We start from the raw sequence: 26,381 nt of genomic DNA, 5'->3' as shown, positions 1-26,381 counted from the left end.
TATCATAAAAATCAGTTCTCACTGGCCCAGTTCATTCCAACTCAGACCTCAACTCTCAGTCCTTGGTTTCCTTAAATTCGAATCATCTCTCTCTTTCTGAGAGACAGGATTAATTCCCATTTGTTTTTTGAAAAAAAAGAAAAGAGCATCAAAAAAGAAAACAGCCCATGTCTGTTTTGACCACAGTCCGTTATGGGTAAAACTTGGAAAAGTACAAGACCTCCTAAGAGGTCTATTTTAACATGCTCGTGCTTGAAGTTTCTTGTGTGTCAGAACTCAAAACCAAGGCACTTAGAATAATCTTGTCTTACAAAGAAAAGGGTCGAGACTCGAGAGGGTTTTGTTTATATGTTGAAAAATGGAGAGGCAGTGGAAGTAGAAGGCCAGAACTGATCAGGCCTGAGGGGGAAGGGGGGTGTGTGTTTTTTCTTTTATCGTTCTTATGTTTTGTAAGGACATGAAGGGAGATTCATTTCCAGGGACAAAACTTTGGAATAAGCCATGTTGTGTTGAGAACACAACAAGACAACTCCAATGTATACAAACACAACCCTTCCTATCAAAACAAACAACAACAACAGCACAAAAACATTCCACAAATATGGCTTCTTCTGTTTCCCACAACACTTTCTCAATGATTCCTATTTTTGTTGCTTTCCTTGTTGTTGCTTCCTCTCTTGGCCCTGTCCTGTCTTCACCATTGGTATCAGATTCCGGTCACCGGCAGTTGGCAAACCATACTTTAAGGCCTGCTAAGGAGATTCAGAAGCTAAGGAGAATCAATGCTTATCTCAAGAAGATCAATAAGCCTGCCGTCAAGACAATTCAGGCATCTTCTTTTCTTTTATCTTTTCTTCTTCCAAAGTTTCTGCTTCTCCTTTCCAGGAGGGTTAAGACTAGTTCTTCTTTTGTTAGCTTTCTGATTGAATAAGATATCTTGCATCTATTGTTTCTTGCTTCAGAGTCCAGATGGTGATGTCATATATTGTGTTCTATCTCATCTTCAACCTGCTTTTGACCACCCTGAGCTTAGAGGGCAGAAGCCATTGGTAATTTTCTGCTTGTTTTACCAGCTGAGCGTTTCTTCTGAAATACATATAAATGCAACTGAAAATTTGCAAATTTGGAGCATTTCATCCATATTTGTGAAACACATCGACCCTCATTTTGACAGGATCCACCGGAGAGGCCGAAAGGCCATAACTCCACAGAAGCAGTCTCGGAAAGCTTCCAGCTATGGACAGACTCAGGTGAATCATGCCCCCAGGGAACTGTCCCAATTAGAAGAACTACAGAGAAAGACATTCTGAGAGCAAGTTCTGTTAGAAGATATGGAAGAAGAAGAGGGGTACGGAGAGACTCAACAGGCAACGGCCATGAGGTCAGTACCTTGAACCTTAAGTCACTTTCAGCAATAGAAACAGTACGGCAGAAAATTGAATCCAAATTATACTCGTTATTCCCAAGACAGAAAATATGACTAAAACAGGGGAATGGGATTCCGGCAGTCTTAAGAAAAAACAGACTGAGAATTAAGAATCATTTTCTGTTACATTCTGTCAAAAACGTTTAATAACCCAGGATTGAGATCAGTAGAGTAGAAAATCTGTCTTATCATTAGCTTCCATTCTTGCTCCTGGAAACCCCTTCCAGCAAAAGGCTGGTTTCCATTAGAAAAGGCTAACTTGATTTTCCTCTGTTTTTTAACAGTAATCAAACAGTTCACCTTGAGTTGGTTGGTGAAAAAGAATGAAAGGCAGACAGTGAATAGACATTGGACTCTAACGTTGATTTTCAATTATAGAGCACTACCATCAAACATCAACTTAATTGAAATTTTTTACATCTACTTTATAGTTCCTCATACCAACCAATTTTTATTATCTGATTGCTGATTATAGCATCCTTTCAATGGTTCCCATCAAGGTGAAATATACCAAATGATGCAAAAGTCTTGACAAATTTTTCTTTTTCTTTTGTTTTTTCTCATTGCAGCATGCAGTTTTGTTTGTGAATGGAGATCAGTATTATGGAGCGAAGGCAAGCTTAAACGTGTGGGCGCCTCGGGTGACCAATGAATACGAGTTTAGCTTGTCACAGATATGGGTCATCTCTGGTTCTTTTGGCAATGATCTGAACACCATTGAAGCTGGTTGGCAGGCATGTCCCTCAATTTCTTAGTAAATATTTCATAATTTTCTGTATTGAGAAGCCCTTATCTGCTATCAATGTCCTGAAAGGAAAATCTCACTCGTACACCTGCTATGACATTTTTATCTTATTCGAGTTTCAAATAGTATCCTGGAAACATCAATTGGTGCATGTTGCACGAGATTTTTCTGTAAAATCCTTTTCTGAAGTTGCCTTCAATTATCAGCATGCAATTGTTTTGTTTAATCTGTCACAAACATGAAATGATATTTGCTGTTATGAACTTAGCATTTGCATCTGATGAACAATTGCATTCTTGTTTTTCTTCAGGTTAGCCCTGAATTATATGGAGATAATTACCCTCGATTCTTCACATACTGGACAGTGAGTATAAAATCTAGCAACTGTTCTTGTCTTTCTTAAAGCTTGAAAACAAGAGTTAGAAGGAAAACAAAAACAAAGAACCATCTGGTAATTGGCTTTCAATTTACAGACTGATGCATACCAAGCCACTGGATGCTACAACTTGCTTTGCTCTGGCTTTGTCCAAACCAACAATAAGATTGCCATTGGAGCAGCAATCTCTCCAAGGTCTTCATACAATGGCAGACAGTTTGATATCGGATTAATGGTTTGGAAGGTGAGTGCTTGCCACCATTACTTCAAATAAACAATCTGGCATAATTTCCAAGAAAGGAAGATCTATTTGTTATTTTAAGCTTGAAGGCAGCTTGCACTGTTCTCACATCTGCAAACTTCAGGGTTTGGCTCCTTTGACTATAGCCTGGAGAACACCACCAATAAATGCACTAAACATGCAGGCTTAAAATAATATAAGCCATGAAATTGACTTAGGTGATTAATGACTAAAGACCCTTCTTGACATTTTACTTAATTCTGTTTTTTATTCTTAATATTAAAATGTAAGATTCTCTCCTCTTTATTGCCTCAATCTGTTTATTGATGTGTCAATTTTGTTTTCTTTCTTATAATTTATTTTTTAAAAAAAAAACAGCTCTATTTTAGTTTGACTCCATTTTTAACTCTTATTGGTCGGCTTAAGAGGAAAATCAATAGTTTATGCTACAAAAAAGTCTAAAATTGCTTTCTTTTCTGGTACTTTATGTTACATCTCGCCATCCATCAGGTAACAAGACAATTCAACCAGGCAAGGAAAATTTTTCAGAAAAATAATCAAGCAGAGTTGTGACTGATGAAACATAAATGGACTGCAACAGTGTCCAACATCTAACTGAAAGTACCAAAAATGTTCTTTGTAGGATCCAAAACATGGACATTGGTGGCTAGAGTTTGGATCAGGATTACTGGTTGGGTACTGGCCTGCATTCCTGTTCAGCCATTTGAGAAGCCATGCAAACATGATACAGTTTGGAGGAGAAATTGTGAACACTCGATCGTCAGGGTTCCACACATCAACACAGATGGGCAGTGGCCATTTTGCTGAAGAAGGCTTTGGGAAAGCAGCTTATTTCCGGAACCTGCAAACAGTTGATTGGGACAACAATTTGCTGCCTCTCACAAACCTTCGCCTCTTGGCTGATCATTCAAATTGTTATGATATCAGTCAAGGTAGAAACAATGTTTGGGGAACTTACTTTTACTATGGAGGCCCTGGAAGGAATGTAAGATGTCCTTGAGTCAAACAGCATAGGATACAGGGTGAACCCAACCCCCAGTTTTTCTTTCTGGGTAGTTTTCCTCCTGAACCTTAACATGGTTTGGGTTATTTTTAGATTTTTTTTACTCTATTAATGTATATTTTTCTTCCCCTGATAGGTTGATTTTCCCTCTTTGGGGACTACATGTAAATTCTGGGGGAAATACAAATTGTTAATAACACTAAGCTGCTGTCTGTTTCTTTCCTTGCTGTGCTTCCCAATCCTAGTAAACAACAGCATAAACTCGTTAGGTTACACAGTTACAGATCAGAAAACTAGGGATAAAACAACTCAGGAAAGGGCCAAGGAACCCTAAAAATGCAGTCACAACAACCCATAAATATGCACAAATCTTCTGTGCTTAGGAATCCTCAATCAGAAGACACTATTGATAATAAGAAAACATTTTTCTACATGGCTTTTGCACGTGAGAAGAAGCAAGAAAGCATGTAAAAATTGTAAAGAATTCTCCAGCAAACTTAACAAATGAAACTTCTTTACAATATTAAACTACAAAATGGAACTTCTTTATAGATATATTAAACTATCTTTGGTTTCAGCGCCAGCTTCCCACGAATAAATAAAATACACTGATGAATCTCAGTGGCCCCCCTGCAATGCCAATTCAAAAGTAAAAACAAGATAGAATGCAGCCAAACTGATACCAAATTCACTGCAACAACTAGTCTAACTAAACTTTTGGTGACTATAACTTGGATTTGCTCTGAATACTAAATCAGGAAGTACTATATTTTACACTCTTGTATTGTCCTTCTCCTTTGTTAGAAAGAACCCCGGCCCTTCTCTCGGGCATCAGGGCAGATGTCCTTGTCTCTACAAAGTCAAATGTTTACACACCACCTAATATCAAAGCTAATACCTAGTTCACTTCAAAGAAAAAGCTAGGTTTGATTTCATAAAACCTGATCTATTTGGCACTACATTGGCCATCCAAACGAACTTTTGAGAACCCACTTTGCAATACCAAACTCACCCTAAGAGGGGCAGAATTGTTACTTATGTGGAAGTCCACAGGAAGATAGCAGAATAGTTCATAGATTTTGGTAGAAAGAATGAATGAATAAAATTAATAATGCTGTGGGTACAGACATGAACTAAAAGGCAATAAAAAGATATTTCGGCATGAATAAGCAATAAAGAAAACAAAGATATTGTGCAACTAATCAAGAATCACAAAAGCTGGTTTCTCGCCTGAGACCATTGTGTGTGTAATCGTATTGATGTTAGAATCAATTGCAAAGATTAATATCATATTCTTTTCATAACCCAAATTTCATTTCATCTTGAAACATTACATCAAGATTTTGACATTCATGGCTATAGTCCATAATTAATTGAACAGCCATGATATCACCCTAATTCCTTTACATGTATACCCTGTATTACTATCCAATCACTAAACCCTAACTCTCACATTGAATCTCTAGCAAATAACAATCCCTAGCTCTCATGTGATCTACTTTTTTCTTTTCTCTGCTTTTTTCTCCTCACGATCATTCTTTCTTAGTCAACAAAGCATGTAACCATCATCATTCTTAGGCACCAAATTAGTATCCAAACTATACTCATGCATGATCCACTGGCCTACTTGTTGCGACATTCCACCCTGATATCACACCTTTTCTTGAATCCTAGGGGCTGTACAGCTGACAATTGAGAATATGTTATTGGCTTGCTGAATCTTCACCCATCCAAGTACCAGTGCCCACAGAGTGAGATCATCACCAGATTGAAGATTACACCCACCAAATGAATCCCATATTTCCCAAAGTTCTTTCTCTCCATACAAATCAAAATCCTTAATTAGGTCTTACTCAAGATGAAGGATGGACTTGCCAGTGACTTTGCTGATGAGATAGCACATTAGTGTGACGTCAGAAAGCTCAAACTTGAGTCCTAGAAACATGGCAGCAACATCATCATTCTCCTCCATCAAGATTAGCTATACTTTCTTGCTCAAAACTACCTAAACTTTCTTGCTCAAAACAAAAAATTCAGATCGGTTGCTGAGAGATTTAATTACTCAAATTACTCGAGTGAATGGGAGAGTAGCTTGCTTGTCAAGCTATTTTAAAATAAAACCATTAATATTCTCATAAATTATTTAAGGGAATTGTATTGGGATATTTACTAGGAAAGGAAAACATGCCAGCTTAAAACTTGGGCTTAAAGCTAGAGCTTTAGAAAAGCAGGACCCAACCCAGCCCAAGTGTGTCCTGCTTTTCTTCCAAACTCAGCCGACTCATATACCCTCTTTCTGTTATAATTTCCAGATTCTCATATCAAAAATAACTACGCCACCAAAATTGTACAGCTAAGATTTAACAGGACATGGAACTGACCAGATATGTAAGCTGGTGAGAACCAAAAATAACCAGCTTTATGCCCAAAGCAGTGTCACAACCAAAAACATCATGAACGCCAGCCCAAAACAAAATCCTACAATCACCATGAAAGCCTTTCCCTGAGATTCAAACTTAAATTGATAGTGAACCATGACAATGCTCTGTTCACAAATGGGGCAAGCGCAAGGGCCTAATTCAGCTCCACTTGGAAAGAACTAATAGTTATGGTAAAACATTTGAATTCTATCAAGCCACCCTCCAGCTCTAACAAGCTTAGTTACTTGGCGTCCAACCCAAACCATGGTCATAACGTTGAGAAATCCTTGGACTCCCTCATATGTACCAAAAGGAAAGGGATAAGATATTCCCTCTCAACAGCAGCCAGAAAACCCATTCTTCCAGCTGCAGATCTGTGAAGAACACACAATAACAGAATTGCATCTCTATGTAACTTATAGAAGCTGTTGCTTACACCCACTGTGATATAGAGGGGAAAAAATGTGCTAATTTTGCTGATGTGGCTGGGCATCATATAATACAGACAGTAAAGTGTTTTGTTCAGAGCCATTGCAACTAAGTTTCGAAAGGGCATAGTCTATAAATTTAACAAGATCTTCAGGAGTCAGGACTACAAATTTTTGATCCATACTTCTCAAAATCAGCCATCAAAACTTTCTTCATAGTATAGCTCCAATTCTCTTGTTTGTAGATCACTGCATATATTCTGCCTAAACCAGTGAAAAGTTTAAGAAACTTAGGATCTCTCAGAAGTTTTCTCAAATCCAAGATTTCCTTGCACACCACCTTCAGAAATCATCTTTAATGCTATTTTCTGTATAGATGCAAGGTTTAAAATGCTGCACCACAGCAGACCAAAGCCAGACTGAACTTTTGGACTTTGATTCACTATGTATATAAAATAGTTCCACCAAATTGGCTAATGAAAAGCGTGATATGAAGCGAAGAGGTCATAAAAATTCATGCCTGTGGAAAGAGGAACAACTTGTAAACAAGATATGATCAAGGGAATTGCAATTTTGGCATATCAATTATCATTGTCCAACTGAGCCAAAAAAAAAAAATTATCATTGTCCAAGTGGAAATAGCATCCAGGCATATGTAACAGAAAGAGTTCTGGTAAGTTGCAGAATCAACTCAATGATGTTATCCACAAAAATATACACAGGGACTTTGAAATTCTTTAGTGGTGCAACCTATATGGACGTCAGGAAAATCACTTAATAACATGGCATTAGATCATGTAATTATTCTTTTCTGTGTCTAATCAATAAGACCCTCAACTTAAGTTTGGACTCAGCCACGAAATTCACCTAGAAGGAAAAAAGAGAGCACAATTGGCCTAAGAAAATTCTGACAATGAATTGTGGTAAATTAGCATTCCTATCAAGATTAATGATATAACTGTGTTTGCTGCAAGATTGCATTGACAGAGACCTTCAAAATTGTCACAGATATCTTAGATATCCTCTATGTACTCCTTGTAGTCTCTTAACAGTAGATCCCACTAAAAGAATAAAGAATTTGTAAGACATATTTCATATTCCATAGAAGAAATGGGTTTCTCTTACGTTTGTGAAATACTTGTCCATAGTAACTGCACTTACCACCCAAGAAAGATTATAGGCATTGAACCAGTTGTGGTTTATTGATATTGTGTCTTCCCGAAAAGATTATGTTATGAGAACATGTTTAAGAAGATCTACCATATCACAGGGAATAAAGCTAACTATAAAGAAATCATTCAGGAAACTATGGCATCTCTATGAGGCTTGAGTTCAGACTATAGTTTTAGGCAAGAATAAAGCATGCAGGAGCTTCAAAACCTATGATTTAATAGATTGCAAGACCACCTTGTACCACTCTTTTTATGCTACAACCACCCTGAAAGAATTGATTAGCCAATGTCCTTTGCTTCTTCTCTCCCTTTTATCTATCATTCTCTCTAGTCTATTCTCCTTAATGTCTGGGGACATTTTTAAATTGCATGCCTTCAAAGTATTGATAACCTTCAAGAAGAGAAATTGGAAAGAACATAAAAAAGAAAAAGAATCAGTTACCAGATTATGGACTTGATGATACCATCCGCTAGGCACAAAGATAATTTAATTCTGTTCCGGTAAGCATTCCAGCCAGATAGCCTGCACATAATATGAACATAAGAACATATGACTAAGTTGTTCAGCAGAGAGAAATTATAATTACAATTTGAAGCTCTGGAATGATGGGTTACCTTCTTAAAACCAGGGAATTTAGTTTCACTAATGTCATGAAAATTATTATATACAGAGCTTATCATGTTCCTGGAGTAAAAAACAATGGCAGTCAAGAAACAATGAAGCTAAAGACATGTGACATGTAGAAGATGCTTTCTAGGAACAGCAGTCAGCTCCAATTGGCTATAATAGAAAGTGAGAATATGGACAATATCCTACACATTTGTCATCACAACTCCACAAAACAATTCAGGTAAAATTTTCTCTTGATGCCTTTCATCTTTCTCTTGCCTCATTTTAATAATTTTTGCCTTTAGATGACAAGGCATACGGATCAAGACCACAGGCCCGAACCCTAGGCCAAATCAATAGAGGAGAGCTGCATAACCACCTGGTCAATATAAGGCAAGACATAACTAGTCAGAAGCTCAGGGCAGCATACTAGGCAAATTTATGGCCCACCATATGTAGAAGACAGGTAGCACTCATGCATCACCCCTAATTCTCACTACATTCAGGCTCTTAGGTAAGGGATCTCACAAACACTCTTTACTTTTATTCTGCCTCTATGGCGCCATCACTAACTTCACATTTGGAGCGTCAAAAGCAGGACAAAATCCAGCATCTCCTAGGACTCTTCTGTTTTTTTTTTTTTTTCAGATTTCTCCACTGCATCTTGCCCTTCTCTTGAATTCCAGTGATGACAAAAATAATGCCAAAGAAACAGTTGTTACATTTCTAATTAGCAGCCAAATATCCTTTTAGTAATTAAGTAAGTCCTTTCCCTAAGTCTAAGAAAGCTACAAAAGTTAAATGTCCGAAGATATGCCTGTCTAATCATACAAAGGGCCAGAAGTTCTGCATACCTGTCAAACAGAAGATGACATTCCAGATGAGGCAGAAAAAGCCATTTCTTCTTGCCAAACACATTTGCTGACCAACTATATGATCTGAAAACATCAGCATGAAGATGTGTCCCAGATCCTGCACAAGAGATTTAAATAGTTAGATAGTTGCCTTTAGGCTAAATATTCATGAATACAGAATAAGAATAAGCACTAAGCATCTTTATTGACATGATATATATCTATAGTATATCCAACACCAGAGATAAATAGAATTTCGCATCTATTCTTAAACCATTGGCTCCCATATACACAGACGATAGTCAGGGCAACATATGTCATTCTTCTCTTGGTAAGTGTCTGAATCATCATGCATACAATAATTGTCAAGATAAAGATCGAGTCAATCATCAGTAAAAAACAGTGGAGTTCTGTATGCTAGATATTCTGGATGCTCCTGACAAAGAGATTGAAAAGGATATGAACGACTAAGACAACTACGCTGCTAATGTCCTAACATATGTACCATAAAGCATATCCAAATGACATCCAGGCGTGTTTTGGGTAATAACTATTAGTTTAGTTAAGAACAAGATTTTGCAAAATAAAGGATGCAAAGTTGGAGCAAACCAAAAATGACCAACAAAAACAACAGCATTTTATAATCATCACGAACAACAACAAAGAGGGAAAAAAAAAAGAAAATGAAGGGCAGATAATTTGAGATGATGCCAGAAAAACAATGACCTCAATAACAAATTAACATATTTCATGGATTGAGAAATCTATTCTCTTCAAATCTCACCTAAACAGTTTTAAAAGTCAACTTGTATGTCTCTTTTGTTTCACATATAATTAGAGCAAAAAATCTAGATGTCTATTCCAGGACTTAGCTTGTATGCTACTGCATCTTTAGAGCTAATAGTAGATATTGATGGTTGGCATAGATGCATCCAAGTGCACTGATTTCTAATAATCTGATATAGTGCAGTGTGCGATTCAAATGAAACACTAGGAAACTTTCTCACATACCTAGAATATTTTCATTGCCACTAACAATTTCTAATAAAGAGGGTGAATATACACTCCAAAAAGCTTAGCATTTTAACAAATTGTAATGAGATATGAGTTCTCAGAATGATACTGCTTGAGAATCAACAATTAGGAAGATTAAAAGTAAACGAAGAGGGGAACCACCATGAAACACTCATCAAGTAACTAGTACTTATTAAAAGATTAAAAGGCTCCTTCACAAAATACCAATCCTTGAAATAAGGCACCAAGTTGCCATTACCATTAGCGTCAAGGTCCTCCAGAAAACCCTAAAGCCAGTGACTAATAAACTCCAAAACAGACATCTCTAACCTTCTCTGATCAGTGAATACCCCTGCACCGCAATCTGCAACCTATAAAAACAATACCAAAATTGAGAGAATTCAATCAAACAGCCAAAACCCCAAGTCTAAAAAGAATCCAAAACGAGCAAAACTGATACTAATCTGTCCATAAAAACAATAAAAAAAATAGATGCAAAAATTTAGAAAGAATAATTGCCTGATCTTTGGACGCAATGCAAAGAACCGTGAACTTTTAAATCTATTTTATTCTCTAGAAAACAAAGAAAATGAAGAAATTTAAAATATATATAGAAAAAAAAGTATAGGAACCTCCGTAATAGTTAAGGAGACATCACTTAAGACAAGAGAAGCCTTCTCAAAAGGAATATCTGGAGTATTTCTTTCTTGATTTCCAAGTCGATCATATTAAGTACTCCATTGATTGGTGACACCAAGTAATTGCAATTCATAGCCCACTTAGACACCACTTCACAATAAGCCACAGGTTCATTTATACCATCTTCAAATACCTGGATAAACAACAATTTAGAAAAAGGCAGGAAATCTAAAATCTAGTGTAATGTTTCAGTTAACCTTCATCACACAACCACGATTAAAATTATGGAACTATTGAAGTAAATGAGATTATAATTCCACTATAAGCCAAACCTCAGTCCGCTCTTTAGGACTAAGATCTTCCATTTCTTATCCATATTCCAAGGCAGGCTATCCAAATCATGATACATAGCAAGCCTCTCCAGTTGCAAAGACTGAACATAAACTTCAGAAGCATTAGCACAATAGTTTTGCTTGTCATTCAGAAACAAGAACCAGCAGTAGTAATAATGAAAAACCTTTCACAAAGACCAAACCTAAAAGGGAAAGCAGCAAAAACTTAAAAGTTGAAAAGGAGAATGAACCCACCATCTTCTCTTAGAGATAAAAATGTGGCAGACATTTGTTAAAGTCATTCTTCAGTTTTGGCATGCCTTCAGAATTTTTTAGACTATGCCAGCCATTGTCACCTCCTAGTTTCACAATTCATCATCTCCAAATATGGTATGATATCCAAACAACAGATCATGTTTTGAATTGAGTTTCAAGAATTCAATGAAAAATAAGAAAAGAAGGATAAATAATTTTTTGCCTAACTCCATAATCAACTGATGAAATTCAGTTGCAATGAAGGCTATAAAGTTTTCAATTCAAAAAGCCTTGTACCATCCTCAACGGAAAACTATATTCTCTGATATTGAATAATCATAAAATGGCACTTATACTCACAACTTCAAGGAGCCCAGATCATGGATTAATGGACTCATATATTTGATTCCAACCCCTCTGAATTCAAGGTAAAGTTCTTGGCAAATATACAACACAAAAGTTGAAACATCAGAAAGGGCATTTTTTACCACCACATCTTGAAAAGCAGATTCCCATTTATGAAACTGGAAAATTTTTTTATTCACAGACAAACATCATCTTTTCTTGAGAAATTCACAAAATAACTTTATTAGGTCTGAAACAAGGCGAATCAATACCACCAAACACAACAATCACACTTCACTGTTCCACATGATTGAGCTGCATCCTGATCCCAATCTCTATTTGGATGCAATACCCTCTATTTCAAGAAACAACCATAGTGTTTAACTATTAACTTGTTTTATGAAATAACTAATACCCTTCTCAACTACTTCTAAAGGACAGCAGCATAAGCTATATGGCAGGAAAAAGACAGAGCTGACTTTACGCAACTTATCAAGAGCACCACTAGTATCAAAGGTCTCATTTCCCTGCTCATCCATGGTAACAGCAGCAAGGTTAGCCAGGGTAACACCAGAAGAAAACGGATGGCCTGGATTACTACAAGATTAGAGTTCATTAATAGCAAAGCAAGGTTACACCGCTTAAGAAAATTACAAAACCAAAAATGGACAGAGAAGTGAAAACACCAAAAAAGGCACATGACCACCACCCGACACAATCCTCGTATCTGATATGTACATGCTGATAGATATCTTCAGGTTTCCAATTACTGTAGAAATCAGAGAACCATGCCGCGAATTTCCAGGAGGCTGCAGAAACAACTCAAACAACGGGGGAAAACAAAAGAGCTACAGTGAGTCACTGTTAATTGCAAAAAGCACCACATTTTCTCCAAGATACATGTAAAGGAATTGTTAAAGATAAACATGTAAAACAATTATTATCTGAAGAGTCATCCATTGACATTTTACTAAGGAGAGTACAAAAGTATATTAGAGAGAAGTGAAATAAGTAATTGCCTGATAAAAGAATTGAATTCCAGAGTTGTGTTTAGCATCCAAAGACGTGCACTTCCCAGCTTTGACCCCGATATTCCTTTATATAATTTTAAACCCGGAGTGTCGTTGGACCATTTTTTTCTCCTTTTCAATGGTATCAAAGTTGCCAATCCGCCCACCTACCCCATGAAGCAATGTCCCACTCACCACCACCACCCTCCCAGCCTCTCTGCCTCGGCCGCCCACGGCGACATCTTCCTATGCCATCCCTCCTCTTCCCCTTCCTCCTCCTCCTCCTCATGTTTCTCTGTCCCACGTTTGCCGTCGACTCCTGTTCAATCCTTCACCACCGTCACCAACCTCACCCTATAAAACGACGCCCGAATCGACACCTCCACCATCCGCCTCACCACGACTCCAACCAGTTCTCGTTCGGCCGTGGCTTTTACCCCACCACCCTCTCCATGAAGCCAACTTCAAATTCCTCATCTCTCTCTTCCTTCTCAACAGCCTTTGTTTTCTCAGTCTTGCCAGAATTTCCAACAGCCCAGGGTTCGGCCTCTGCTTCGTCCTTTCCAACTGGACTTCCCCACCAGGCGCTTTAGCTAGCCAGTACTTCGGTATTTTCACAAACGCCACCGACTCTCCCGTGGCTCCCCTCCTAGCAATCGAGTTCGATACCGGTCTAAACCCGGAATTCAATGACCCCGATGGTAACCATATAGGGATCGACTTAAACAATATTATATCTGCCCAAACAGCGCCTGCTCAGTATTTTAACTCTTCAAATGGAAGTTTTGTTCCTGTCAACATGCGGACAGGCCAAAATGTTCATGCTTGGATTGATTTTGATGGTGTGAATTTTGAGATCAACGTCACCGTTGCTCCAGTGGGAGTTCCGAAACCTTCCAGGCCAACGCTCAATTACAAAGATCCAGTGGTTGCTAATTATGTTTCTAGTGAAATGTTTGTTGGGTTTTCAGCGTCCAAGACTCAGTGGGTCGAGGCGCAGAGGATTTTAGCTTGGAGCTTCAGTGATACGGGAGTTCTTAGAGAGATTAACACCACGGGTTTGCCCATTTTCTTCATAGAATCATCGTCGTCTTCTTTGTCATCTGGGGCGATTGCAGGGATCGTTATTGGATGTGTTGCTTTTGTGATAATTTGTGGATCTGGGTGTTATTTGATTTGGAGGAAAAAGTTCAGGAAGAAAGTGAAGATGAGATTGAAGATTGGGAGCTGGAGTACTGGCCTCACAGATTTTCTTATGAAGAGCTTAAACAAGCTACGGATGGATTTTCGAATGAAAATCTTTTAGGTTCAGGTGGGTTCGGTCGTGTTTTCAAAGCGACACTTCCAAACAACACGGAAGTTGCGGTAAAGTGCGTGAACCACGATTCCAAACAAGGATTGAGAGAGTTCATGGCTGAGATCGAAAGCATGGGAAGACTCCAACATAAGAATCTTGTCCAAATGCGAGGTTGGTGTCGGAAAGGTAATGAACTCATGCTTATTTACGATTACATGCCCAATGGAAGCCTTAACCGTTGGATTTTCGACAAACCCCAGAAGCTCCTCGGTTGGAGGCAGCGGCTTTCGGTTCTAGCTGACGTCGCCGAGGGTTTGAATTATCTCCACCATGGTTGGGACCAAGTTGTTGTTCATCGAGACATAAAATCGAGCAACATTTTGTTGGATTCTGAAATGAGAGGCAGGCTTGGAGATTTTGGATTGGCTAAGTTGTACGAACACGGACAAGTTCCTAATACGACCAGGGTGGTCGGAACATTGGGTTACTTAGCGCCTGAATTAGCCACAGTAGCAGTTCCAACAGCGGCTAGTGACGTGTACAGCTTTGGGGTGGTGGTTTTGGAAGTGGTTTGTGGGCGGCGACCATTAGAGATGGCTACGGAAAAGGAGGAGGAGCAAGTATTGATTGATTGGGTGAGAGACTTGTACGCCGAAGGACGGCTATGGGAAGCGGCGGATGCTAGAATTCGAGAGGAATACGACGGGGAGGAAGTGGAGATGGTGTTGAAGCTTGGGTTGAGTTGTTGTCACCCTGACACTTCGAGGAGACCACCATGAAGGAGGTGGTGGCGGTTTTAGTCGGAGAGGAAGTGGCTGCTGCCCCGGCTGAGTTGTTGAACGAGTTGACTCGCTGCGGGACTACCGCTGCGGATGATGCCGCCGCCGCCGAACCACCAGTGTGAATACGTTTCATTTTTCAAGAATAGAATAGTGGCGGTGCAACATGCTCTTTGACTTGTTTGACACGTTGATTTCATTAAATTATGTCCATAACAGAGATGGCTGAGTTATACTCTGTCCAACATGGAATTTCGCTGTTCTCATTCTTCTTTATCCCATTTTATTTTTGCTTATAATATGTTATTTAGTAAAAAAAAAAACCTGTTACATCTTATATATATATAGACACCACATTTTGTCTAAATTCGTGACGACTTGTTTTTTATGTCCAACAGTTATATTTTTGAATTCACATATTATGATATATATATATATATAAGTTCTATGATTAGGAAGGGTGATCTTATGGGGCCTTTGTTCTTAATGCTTCTCTACATTGTCCTTGAACCCGTCCTTCGTATTTACTGCACTAACAAATCTTGGTCTAAAATAGTGGGCTAATCCTTGCTCGTTCATCGGCTTCGATAGAAGTCAGTGGCAGTACCGGTCCAGGCAAAATAATGTGCAAACAATCGTTGAATGTTCTTCCTTTACCTCATCTTGTAGTCTTTCACAATATGTACGGCCATGCTGACAAATTCAACGAGTCAACAAATAAAAATTCTACAAAATGAATGGTTAACATGATTAATTGAATGAGTATTAATATATTTAAGATGATGTTAACAGGGTCGTGCCCAACATGAGATGGAGATGAAATTGTCTTCCTTCCAATGGATCCTAAAGTCCTGTGCTTGACAATGATGAAGAGGGTGACCAGTTTCTTATCCAGTGTTTCTCCTGGTTTCAAATTTAATGCCCGAGTTGGAATGGTAATGCTTGTTTTTTAATAAATGAGAAAAGGTTGAGCATTCAATTGCGAATTTCCCATCCCATTCCTGTCTTGACAAAAGGTTGATCTTTAGTGCTTTTATTATGGGATTCTTCTCCCCTTTTCCTGACTAATTAATTAAAAGATTACTATCTTTTAAAGTGCCTAACGGAATTCATAATAGGGTTCTAACGGTTGTGACAAATCAATTGCCAATTTGGCCAATGGCTGCCACTTGCTGGATAGAGTCAGTGTTCTCTGCATGTAGATGTAAGCATGACTTGATAAAGTGTTCCCTGAAACATGGCAAAATGAAAGCAACCTGCATTTGCAAATTGTCATGGTTTCTGCCTAACTACGCTACCCTTCTTGTCACTTGCTAAGTGCAAAAGAAGCAGAAGGAAGAAAAGGCACACATCTCTGCAACATATCAACTTCATATTTACATCCCCTTTTATTTTATTTTATTTTATTTTTTCCAAGGGCTGCAACTGATTCAGATAGATGGGTGAAGTGTACAATAAAATTAGGACTTTTTTGTTGCTCAATGACTGTGTTAATGGTGTAACTAGAGTGTAAAGTTGAGGGCATGGAAACTCAAGTATGGTTTCTTTTTCTGTACTCTCGAGTTAAACCATTGAGACTTCTGCTGGCACAATGAAGCAACTGCCCTCTTCAGTGATTCTGGGCCGCACACCAAGACTCCAATGTTAGAACCATCAGTTTCATTTAGGAACTTGGAGAATACATCTGATGAGAATCCAAATGTGTTAGAACAATTGCTGACAAAAAGTTACAAAAGGATATCAGAATGTAGGGCAGATATGACGATACCTTCCAAATTAGGCCTTCCTCCAAAATGGACTTCATGTTCCTCAACAGCACCTTTTGTTTCGGTTGAACCAAGTTCCTTTGCTTTTTCTTCCCTTTGGGAGACCAGTGGTATTTCTTTCTTCACCTTTCTCCATCTCAAAATAATTGCTACCAATGTGGTGCATGCTAGAGATATGATGAATGAGGATATGATGAGTATATCAGCAATCCAAGAGGGGCTTGTTTCTTTTGGGGCCTTGTTTTTGGAGGAAAGAGCCACTCTTAAAGAGTGAACGCTTTTCTTCTCAGAGGGAACAAATATATTGTTGAAACAGATAACAAAAACAAAGAACACGATGGAAGCAATTCCAGCCAATGCAGCAATCCGAAGCAGACTTTCTGGTCCATGTATTGCATAAATTGGACCTTTTGTGCCTAAGTGAACTGTCTGCACTTGAGATGTCTCACTAAGTATTTCTCCTACCGTTGCACCAGACTGCTTTTCTTGGGTCACAAAAACTTTTATTTTCAGATGCCATTTCTGTGAGGGGTGGTTCTGCAGTAGGGTAGAAACTGAGTTTAACAAGCCAATGTCCTGGGACTTCTTCACAACATATATCAGGTGCATTCTGGAAGGGATTCTATATCTACAGCTGCTTTGAGCTGCAGCAATTTCATGCAGTATGCTCAGGAATGGTGTTATTCCAATTCCACCAGCAACCAAAAGTAGACTGTCATATCTGCAAAGAATTTTTGGCTACGACAGTGATAATCTAATAAAATTTGTAATGGAGAATATATCAACAGATCAGTTTTTAGATATGAAAATTTTTCATGCTATGTAATTCTTTTGCGCACCTGAGAAAGATCATGGAGGAAGGACCATAAGGGCCTTCTATTGCAACAGGTATGCACTTCATCTTATCAGCATTAGAATCTAGCTCAGCCTGTATCATGTCATAGAGAGAACTTGTCCACCGTCCGTCACACTTAACTATGACGGACATTCTGTGATTATCGACAGTGGAACTCGACGTTATGCTGAAAGAATGCCACTGAAAATTGGATATACTTGGTATCTTCAGAAATATTATACTTGTGGGGGTATACCTCAATCCTGAAATGAGTACAGAAACCACATTTTAAACGTTTCTTCACATGTAGTATTTCAGTAGAAAGAAGTGACTAAGAATTTACTGGAGTCTTTTGGCAGAATAAGTTCAACAGCTTTAGATGGGTATACTCTTGCTGAAAGAATGTAAGTTTCAGGCCTTGACTGTGTGATGCGTAGTAGTTTGTCAATGCCAAAGAGAAAAATTCCAGGGAAGATCATATAGAAGTGTCGATCCCCGGCATGAAGCAAGAAAAATACTATGAAGATTATGTACAGGTGGTGTATGTAATAAAAGATTTCAAATCTTTTCCTCCTTATTTGAGGAAGTGATGTAATCCACATAATCAACCCCGTAACAAGAGTAATCTCTCCAGCAAGGTATATCCGGCCTGTTCTCTGCCATTTTGTGATCTGTTGTTGAAGGACAGCAAGGAGGAGGGATAGAATGTGCAAATTTAAAGAAGCGTCAGATGCTAGTAGAAGATAACGAGTATTAATGAGATTCATTTTGAAAGGAGATTGAAGAAACTGCTATAACCTCATCCAGGATGTTGTGGCTGATGCCCCAGATGAATAAGGTGCTTGCACCATGAAAAGTAGCAAAACATATCATTGCAGTCCCTAGCCATATATGATATCTCACTGAAGCTTCAAATTGGATGCCAAGTATTCGAAAAACAGCCAGTCCCCTTAAGATTGGCAGAAGAAGCAAAGCTAGGCAGGCTTCTGCTAGCAAACCAAATCGGGTTGCCACTCTTAGATACTTCAGTTGCCATCTAGAACACAGGTAACATGTAAGTAATGGTGATATTCTTGATTTCTCAGCATCTGTCATGTTTAGTAAGAGCTTTTAAGAACTCACAGATCCAACTTCAGTGATTCAACCGGTGTCAGCTTCTCAAAATCCTGAGATATGCGTTTATAAAATGTCCATGCTAGAAAGAGGATGAAGAGGAATACTGCCAGAATCTCTACACTGGATAAAATGCCAATAAGTTTACTTATAACTAGTGGATTTGAGAAAGCAGCTGCTGAACTCCTTACTTGTCTGTCACAAAAAATTAAGCAGAAAGAGTGTTGAGAAAAAAAAAATTCACAGGTTGCAATTTAATGGCATGATCATATTACCTGCTTCTGTGCTCCCAAGGTTGCAAATTCAAGTAGACAAGTCCAATCATAGCCAGAGCAATTACAGGAAATGTATACACAGCAAAGTCAAGACCTATATGATATTCATTGTTGGAAATTAATGTTTATAACCTCTTTTACAGACAATTCTTTCTGGGGAAAGAGATGAATGATAGAATCATGTTAGAGAAAGAGATTCAAAAACAAATTGGCAAAAGGTGGTTTTCAGCATAAGTAAAGCCTATTTTGATAATATCTTAAGTATTTACCATAATAACCAAACACTGTATCCCGAGCACTGGCTTCTGCTCCTTTCCATTTTCGTGTCCAGAAGTTTGTTGGTTTCAGTAGCCAGAGAGATATCCAGCCTGTGCATATTAAGACCATCAATACTTTGAGAACAATGAGAATACTGGCTTTCCCCATCTTTTTCTTCTAAACTGGTTGCTGGAAGGAGGTTTGTGAATTTCACATAGCATGACAAAGGGTCACTATATAAAGAGCTGTGGGGAAAAGAGTTGGCACCACTAGGTGATAAAGTGACAGTTTTAAGCCCCAACTAGCTTTAAGGAGTGCCCACCACTTGCAAAGTCATTTCCTTGTGGTTGGCAATTCAAATAAGGAATCTTCGGCTGTATCTAAGTAGTTTCGTATTCTAATACTTCATCATTCCTTACCTTCCATGATAAGAAGTTGACATTTTTTCTTGGAGGAAATGAAAGGGACAGTGAAAAATCTACTTACATATGACATAGTCTAGCAAATACATTTTTCATTCTCATATTACTATTAGACATCACAATCTGGTGAGGTTTTGATTTGCTATCAGTTAAATGAATTATTCCCAAATTACACAGTGGAGATATGGTCCATCCACTTTCTTTTTTTCTCTTTCATTCTCTTTCCTATCAAGTCACTCCTTTCAAGAGGATTCAACTCCAACTCACCACAACAACAATCTTAAAAGGAATGGTTTAAGTTTCTGTATTTTGAGAACCCCTTTTTCATTATATTGAATCATAATCATAAGATGCTTAACAGATCTGTCAATATGCATTTATCCAAAAAAAGAAAACAAGAAAAAGAATCTGTTCATATGGCTTTAGGATTAACTCTGTTTTTGTCTTTTAGCATCTCTCTTAATCATAATTTCTACCCAGTTTCCTCCACAAAGCAAATGATGGATTAATTGGACAAGCCATGTGGGGTAACTTGGAATTGAATCCACAAAAAGTGGCAGCTAGAGTTTTCTCTACATGACTTGATGAGTTCGTGCACTGCAAGATGGATAAATCAAAACTAGCAAAGCAAATGAAGGTCTTATTGCTCTTCTAGAAAACAAAATCACGAATACCAGATGATTAGATGAAGTCTAGACCTAGCTTATCTTGTGAGTTGTGGCCTTCCAAAAATTAGAGGTGCTTGCCTTCCTTCTAACTCCAAATTTCATCATTTGCAAAGTAATTTGATTTATTTTTTACTTGAACATCATATATATGTTATCAGTTTCCACTTTCCACTTGAGTTCATAATTTTATATTATTCCCTAGTTGCCTCAATCCTTTTAGAGTTTTATATTCTATGAGATTCCTATTACTTGAGATGCATGATGGCATTTGCAGCTAGAAGGAAGGCAAGCAAAGAAAAACTAACTTCAAATGTTGTTTAAACATTCTTAGTTACCAGGGACATAAAACACAGGGAGTGAGATGTGAGTAGTTTGTTAAGAAACCAGGGTTTCCCTGTTTTAAATAGTTAAATTTGAGGAGAGACTTAGGATGTGCCTAGTCCACAGGTCAATATAAAATTCTGAAATAAGACTGACATGCCTACATATCATGACAAAGATGAACATCAAAATCCTTTGATTCTAATGCCCATATATGGTTTCAGATGCTATTCCATTGATGACCATCCTTCTTCCTAGACCACACCTATCTGAGAAATAGTTTAATGTCTCTATGAATAGATATCAGATAACATTACAGTTATAAACAAATACCATTAAATCATCCACATGCAATGCACATGTAGCAAAAACTAGTAGTTATAAACAAATTTCCTTGGATCTTATGGTGTTTCCAATTCTATCTAATCAAACAACTTCTCTTTAACTAACAGTTTGGGACAAGAGAATGAGGGCTACAGTTTTAGCCATTTAGATTGCATGTTTGGTGGCATATCCAAATGATTATTCTCATTTGGAAATTTGCGAACCATTTATTTCCTTTCGCTTCCTTATTCTTCTCATAATCATCAACAGCTTTGTACCTTCACATTTGTGATTCAAGCTTTCCAATCAAAGAGAACCCTCCATTCAAGCACAATTCTAGTAACTAATAGGCATTACTAATACTTAGTGCAGGCATAGAAGGAAAGCATTAGATAAGAACTGAAGAACATGATAGTCATTATCAAAACCAAAAAAATAAAACATGTGATAGCTCTATCATAAGAACTAAGTCCTTTAGCTTTAAGTAATCCATAGGTAATTTTATGCTTAGTAGTAATAATTTAATTTATGTCATGGCATTTATCATTCATGCTCTTTCAATAAATTTTTTGTTAAAATCTCTCATTTTAGCCTCTAATTAATTGATTTTCTGATATTGAAAGACGTGCAAAGACTTGGAACGCAAATGGCAAAAGATGGTGCAAGTAGTTGAAGAAAAGCCTCCGAACATGTTACAATATTTTGAGCATAACTCGAGTTATAGAACTCCAATTGATACGATTCTTAGACCTACGAAAAGCTAAGAGAAAGAGTTACAATTTTGATATTTAGTACTTCACCCAATTCAGAAGGGATTGTGGTAAAAAATACGAAGAAAATTGACTAACAGCAGCAGACTACAGTCAGTGTGACAGAAGCTTGGGCATATGGGCACCCTGCTCTCAGCGCCTAGGCATCGATTGCCCTGTCCAGCATGTTCAAAATAGCCACAAAACAAAACCTTGGGCACCTAGGCGCACACATCATTTTTGCACATTTTTGTCCATTCGATTTTACATCAAATGGCAATAAAAAGGAAAAATCTTGAAGAAAAGCTTGAAAAAGCTGCACCAAAAGAGTTTTCTCTCACTAATTTCATTTTTCTCTCTCTAAATCTCTTTGTATAAATGCTTGGTTTTGCTGAAATTTTATTGTTGACTGTTAAAATGTTAAGCTAAACTTTCTTTTCTAAGATTATGGTGGATATTAATATATAGTTTGGATACTTGATTGCTATTATTTGTTTTTATGGAATATTTATAATTTTTTCAAATCTATACTTATTTCTCATTTTATTGATTGATCACTAATAGGATGCATATGATTTTTTAAATAATACTTAACAAAATTAGTCTGAAAAAACCATGGTTGGAGTAGTATATCATCATTGCACTTAGGCAGTAGTGGGTGATTTGTTAATAAGATAGACATACACCTATTAACTATCTATAGTCAATTTATAGGACCTATACTTAATAAACTTCGCTTAATTAATTAGCTATAGACATATAAAGAATTAAATTAAGTTAGACCATTATACAATAGCTAGACGGAGAATCATACATGCTTAAAGATCTTAAGCTAGTATTAGTTTTCCATAAAAGTAGGTAATTAATCAATCTTAAGTCCAAATGAAGCATTGATTAAAATCATAATCTTAAGTACTTCCTCACTGATTCTAACTCAATTTACTTGCATTTTTTTTTAACTTAGTTCACTAGTTTACCCTTGCTACTTTAACTTGTTCATTTTCAATTAATTTTCATCCTGGATTTTGGATAAAATTAGATTGCCTAATTTGAATAATTAGTAAGAATTTATGTATAATTTTTTGTAGAGACGATAACTCACTCCCTATTATATTATTTGTTTATCATCGCTAAATTGATTAAAGTTTTAAAACAATTTGTCTGGATAAATTAACACATCCTCCATAATCCCTTGATAATAAGTGAGAAAGCGTTTAGCTAGCTGTAATGTCACCTTGATTGACTTGATTTCTCCCAATTCTAACTTTTGATAAATTGAGAAAGCATAAATTTAATTTATTTTGTCAACTGTTTTATTCTGAATTATGACAAGACAGGTTTTAGTGTTGTGTTGAAATCAAATTTTGAGCATAGTTCAATTTATTTTCAACCCACACCTTATCTCAAGTATGTTACAGGCCCGAGTAATTATTTTTTAGAGTGAGATTAAATACAAATTTCAAACTAAATTAATTGCCTAACTTAACCTACTGACTATTTTGGCAACTAAAGATAACAGGATAACATGGTTAGGGCAAGCAGCCCAAATCCGAAGTCCATTTTGTTGATTGAAGTTGCAAGGCCAAGGGCCAAGGGCCGATTCACTTTGTCTTTGTTGAAGAGTTGGAGACCCTGCAAAGGGGCTCGGGGTTGGGACATGGAAGGTAGTTTTCTGGCCCATTGCCCCATCACATATAACTTAGAAAAAGGACAAAACAGAGAAAAAGTCTACCAGGAAAACCAGAAAGAGCCTGCCCCAGGGCCACTTGTTTTCTAAAACTTACTACTACAACATGATGAATTGTTCTAGATGGAAGAGATGTGTTGCACTCGTCCGACCAAAGATGTATCTGTAAAAGAGATCCCAAAGAAACAGACAACACATTCTTTTCCCCAAAAAATTCCAGCATCCAACAGGACACATTGCATCATTACCTTCTCCTTTTACTGCAGCTTCATTCCATCCAAGTTTACCAAACAAAAATTGATTAATACACAGCAAAGACCCAACATGGCAATGCATGCAAATGTAACCAGGACTTGGACCACTCAGCTTGGAAACCATAGCAGCAATGCAAACATCTTTGATCATACCCCTTATTTCTGTAACTGAAAATTCTAAGGCCACACTTTGTTTTGTTGCAGCAGTTGATTTAACATGTGCAATAAGGACATATAAAGACCCAGGCTTCAAATATGAGGATAATAGGCAAGATGCTACCTCCCCAAATACAAGGTCAAAGGCCTTAAAACTAGACGGATGGAGGAGAAGAAAAGGTCGGAAGGCCTTGTAGAAAAGAAGAAGAAAAAAATAAAAAGAGACGGGTCATTTTTTGCTGTGAGTTGTGACATATCATAAATCGAATTCGCCTGCAAACCTTGACGAAAGAGAATCTCTCCTTTTTTTTTTTTGCTTTTTCTTTTGTGGCATTGAGAGCAACGGCAAGTTCATCTCATAAAACCTCCAACCCACTAACACCAAAACATTGTTTGTCTTCCCTCTCTGTCTCTCTCTCCCTCTTTCACCCTTCTGTACCTTTTTGTTCTTTATGTCTTTGTTTGTAAGAAACTAGAGAGAGGGAGAGAGAGAGAGAGAGAGGGAGGAAGAGATGGAAGAAGAAAACTATGTGCCGGTAGACTCCATGCAGTATTATACAGCTCGGATGATGTCTCCGGAAATCGTAGAGATCGGAGAAGAGAGTAAGAGCTTTGCGGGCAGCAAAGATGGAAGTGGCAGCGATGTTTATGTAGCTGTTGGTAGAGATAACTTAGATGTGTTGAAATGGGCACTTGACCATGCTGTTTCTCCTGGAGGTCGGGTTTTTCTTGTTCATGTTTTTGCTCCCATAACTTTTGTACGTACGCCAGGTATTAAACCCAAAGTTCCTTGCTTTCTTTTCTTTTAAGTTCTTGATTTCCTGATGAGCCTCTTCATGCTCTTGCTACTATTTCTCTGCAACCATCTGCCTTGGTAAGATTCTTTTAAGTGTTTTATCTGCATGTTGGAAACTTTTGTTGATAGTTGGGAAGTTATCAAAGAACCAGTTGAACGAAGAGCAGCTGAGAGTTTACGTTAATGAAGAGAATAACCGAAGAAGGAACCTCTTGGCAAAATACATTCGCCTGTGCATTGACTCCAAGGTTGGAGCATTCGACCATGTATTAAACTTGCACCAAAAGACTTTTTAACAGTGAGAACTGATCATTTCTACTTCCCTGCTGCAGGTGACAGTGGATACGATGCTGATTGAGAGCAATTCCATGTCCAAAGCAATCCTTGAACTCATTCCTGTTCTCAACATCACCTGCCTTGTCATCGGAACCAAACATCCACCTAGCTCAAGGTATCATCGAATGTTTCACCAAGAAGCCTAACTGCTAAACCAATTGATCACTAACTTTTCATGATGTTCTTCAGGCAGAGGAGGAGAAAACAGGGGATAGGAGAATTGATCAAGAAGAATGCTCCGGACTACTGTGAGGTTACCATTGTTCATGATGGCAAGAAGGTTCAAGATTGTCAACAGGAACCAGAGCAGGTCCATTCATCCCAAGAATCCAGTCCCCGAAGACCAGGGCTCATCTCCGAAAGGAATTTCTTCCAGTGTGTATGCTTTACAGGCAAGTTCAATTGAGCCTGTGCTTGGTTCCCCTGCGGATCAGTGGGATGATCTACAAGGAAAAATCATAGTTTCCCATTTTATTCCTCCATTTTCTGTAAACTCGAAAGATACCATTACTGCTTGATTGATCTACTCTTGATGCTGAATGTAAATTGGAAAACTGATAATGATAAAGAGATTTAGTGAAAGTCATTGCAATACTGTGAAAGTGCTTCACTTGGAGATGTTAGCATCAAATAATTGCAATAGTTTCAACATACTCAAGATGTCCATCATCCCCTCTGGGCCATAGTCTGCTAAAGTAAAAAAGAACCTACAAGGCTTCAGGATTCATGACAAGCAAGCAGTTTGAATCATATTTTTCCATCGGCATTTAAGAACCATTAAGTTTGGATAAAACTTAGGCTGTTAGTGATCGGCCCTATTCTTATAGCATAATTAGAGGTCCCTGCCTTCAGCTTTTTCTTTTTCCTGTATTGAAGCACACATGGAAGTTTATAATGAACCATAAACTTTACAAAAGTACAAAGAAAATTATTTCTTTTTTCTCCAGTTGCATGATATTGTGCCATATAAAAGAATGAACAGTTCTAAATTCTATAAAGTTAAATAAAAACTTGATTGATCATTTGATGTAATTGCTATGCTTGGTTGGAGGAAATGGATACGAGCCAATAAATATGGTCTCGGCCATCCTTGGGGCTTGACCATTTGGAGCGTTAAGGTAAGCTCCTTCTCTTGACAGCCTATCTAGTTCTATTGAAGCCCTCAGCCATCCATGCTCTTGGAGTAGTTGATCTGGCTTTGAACCTACATGCCTATGACTTCGTTGAATATCCTGAATTTGAGACTTTTTACACATAAATCCGCTAAGAAAAAAAAAAAAAAAACAACCTAATTCAACTCAACTCAAATTGAATCTAATATTGAATTGTACAAATTTAAAAACGCCTTATTGTATTATATGTATTTGTTGACACATTAGAGTTTGAAAAACAAAACTCTTTTTATAAAAAGAATTCATAAACAATCATAATTTCATCAAAAGTTCATGAATATA

The 26,381-nt window shown here is 37.6% G+C and overlaps 4 protein-coding genes and 1 pseudogene across 5 annotated transcripts; 3 read left to right on the top strand and 2 right to left on the bottom strand.

Annotated features, from left to right (window-relative positions):
- Positions 1 to 47: 47 nt before the first annotated feature.
- LOC110422779 (NEP-interacting protein, putative (DUF239)) lies at positions 48 to 4,034 on the top strand. The gene is made up of 7 exons (XM_021436795.2): positions 48 to 829; positions 963 to 1,049; positions 1,175 to 1,381; positions 1,996 to 2,160; positions 2,482 to 2,535; positions 2,645 to 2,791; positions 3,432 to 4,034. The coding sequence occupies exons 1-7, from the start codon at positions 443 to 445 to the stop codon at positions 3,807 to 3,809; spliced, it is 1,425 nt and encodes a 474-aa protein (XP_021292470.1). The 5' UTR covers positions 48 to 442; the 3' UTR covers positions 3,810 to 4,034.
- Positions 4,035 to 6,681: 2,647 nt separating this feature from the next.
- On the bottom strand, positions 6,682 to 11,314 carry LOC110422832 (arginine-specific demethylase JMJ20-like; annotated as a pseudogene).
- A 1,592-nt stretch (positions 11,315 to 12,906) lies between these two features.
- On the top strand, positions 12,907 to 15,436 carry LOC110422778 (L-type lectin-domain containing receptor kinase S.1-like). The gene is given in 6 exon segments (XM_021436794.2): positions 12,907 to 13,210; positions 13,212 to 13,288; positions 13,291 to 13,413; positions 13,416 to 14,078; positions 14,081 to 14,959; positions 14,962 to 15,436. Coding segments are annotated over 6 exon segments (2,010 nt in total). The 5' UTR covers positions 12,907 to 13,073; the 3' UTR covers positions 15,093 to 15,436.
- Positions 15,437 to 16,205: 769 nt separating this feature from the next.
- Positions 16,206 to 19,439, bottom strand: FRO8 (ferric reduction oxidase 8). 2 transcript variants are annotated; one of them, XM_021436490.2, is made up of 8 exons: positions 19,226 to 19,439; positions 18,957 to 19,050; positions 18,691 to 18,804; positions 18,367 to 18,604; positions 17,912 to 18,239; positions 17,573 to 17,831; positions 16,736 to 17,454; positions 16,206 to 16,651 (listed from the first exon to the last, which is right to left on the bottom strand). In XM_021436490.2, exons 1-8 carry the CDS (start codon positions 19,380 to 19,382, stop codon positions 16,470 to 16,472), a joined length of 2,091 nt encoding a protein of 696 aa, XP_021292165.1. In that variant the 5' UTR covers positions 19,383 to 19,439; the 3' UTR covers positions 16,206 to 16,469. The 2 variants fall into 2 exon arrangements, with proteins under 2 accessions (XP_021292165.1, XP_021292164.1); XM_021436489.1 differs by having other exon boundaries at positions 18,691 to 18,876; positions 19,226 to 19,438.
- A 4,706-nt stretch (positions 19,440 to 24,145) lies between these two features.
- LOC110422736 (U-box domain-containing protein 36-like) lies at positions 24,146 to 25,526 on the top strand. The gene is made up of 4 exons (XM_021436750.1): positions 24,146 to 24,566; positions 24,721 to 24,839; positions 24,924 to 25,042; positions 25,117 to 25,526. Exons 1-4 carry the CDS (start codon positions 24,308 to 24,310, stop codon positions 25,331 to 25,333), a joined length of 714 nt encoding a protein of 237 aa, XP_021292425.1. The 5' UTR covers positions 24,146 to 24,307; the 3' UTR covers positions 25,334 to 25,526.
- The last annotated feature ends 855 nt before the right edge of the window (positions 25,527 to 26,381 follow it).

The sequence above is a fragment of the Theobroma umbraticum genome, unplaced genomic scaffold (genome assembly GCF_002168275.2).
Source record: "Theobroma umbraticum cultivar Fairchild unplaced genomic scaffold, ASM216827v3 scaffold_146.0, whole genome shotgun sequence".
Taxonomy (NCBI): domain Eukaryota; kingdom Viridiplantae; phylum Streptophyta; class Magnoliopsida; order Malvales; family Malvaceae; genus Theobroma; species Theobroma umbraticum.
Note: the sequence above shows the minus strand (reverse complement) of the source record. Positions and strands in the feature narration are given on the sequence as shown.

Excerpts from the sequence above, each read along its gene's own strand:
- LOC110422779 (XM_021436795.2), top strand. The coding sequence starts at position 443 with ATGTTTTGTAAGGACATGAAGGGAGATTCATTTCCAGGGACAAAACTT. Across the intron at positions 1,382-1,995 it reads CAACAGGCAACGGCCATGAG|CATGCAGTTTTGTTTGTGAA; the intron begins GTCAGTACCTTG and ends TTCTCATTGCAG. Across the intron at positions 2,536-2,644 it reads GATTCTTCACATACTGGACA|ACTGATGCATACCAAGCCAC; the intron begins GTGAGTATAAAA and ends TTCAATTTACAG.
- LOC110422736 (XM_021436750.1), top strand. The coding sequence starts at position 24,308 with ATGGAAGAAGAAAACTATGTGCCGGTAGACTCCATGCAGTATTATACA. Across the intron at positions 24,840-24,923 it reads GCCTGTGCATTGACTCCAAG|GTGACAGTGGATACGATGCT; the intron begins GTTGGAGCATTC and ends TCCCTGCTGCAG. Across the intron at positions 25,043-25,116 it reads AAACATCCACCTAGCTCAAG|GCAGAGGAGGAGAAAACAGG; the intron begins GTATCATCGAAT and ends GATGTTCTTCAG.
- FRO8 (XM_021436489.1), bottom strand. The coding sequence starts at position 19,382 with ATGGGGAAAGCCAGTATTCTCATTGTTCTCAAAGTATTGATGGTCTTA. Across the intron at positions 18,240-18,366 it reads GCCACAACATCCTGGATGAG|ATCACAAAATGGCAGAGAAC; the intron begins GTTATAGCAGTT and ends CTTCAACAACAG. Across the intron at positions 16,652-16,735 it reads AGGAAGGCCTAATTTGGAAG|ATGTATTCTCCAAGTTCCTA; the intron begins GTATCGTCATAT and ends GATTCTCATCAG.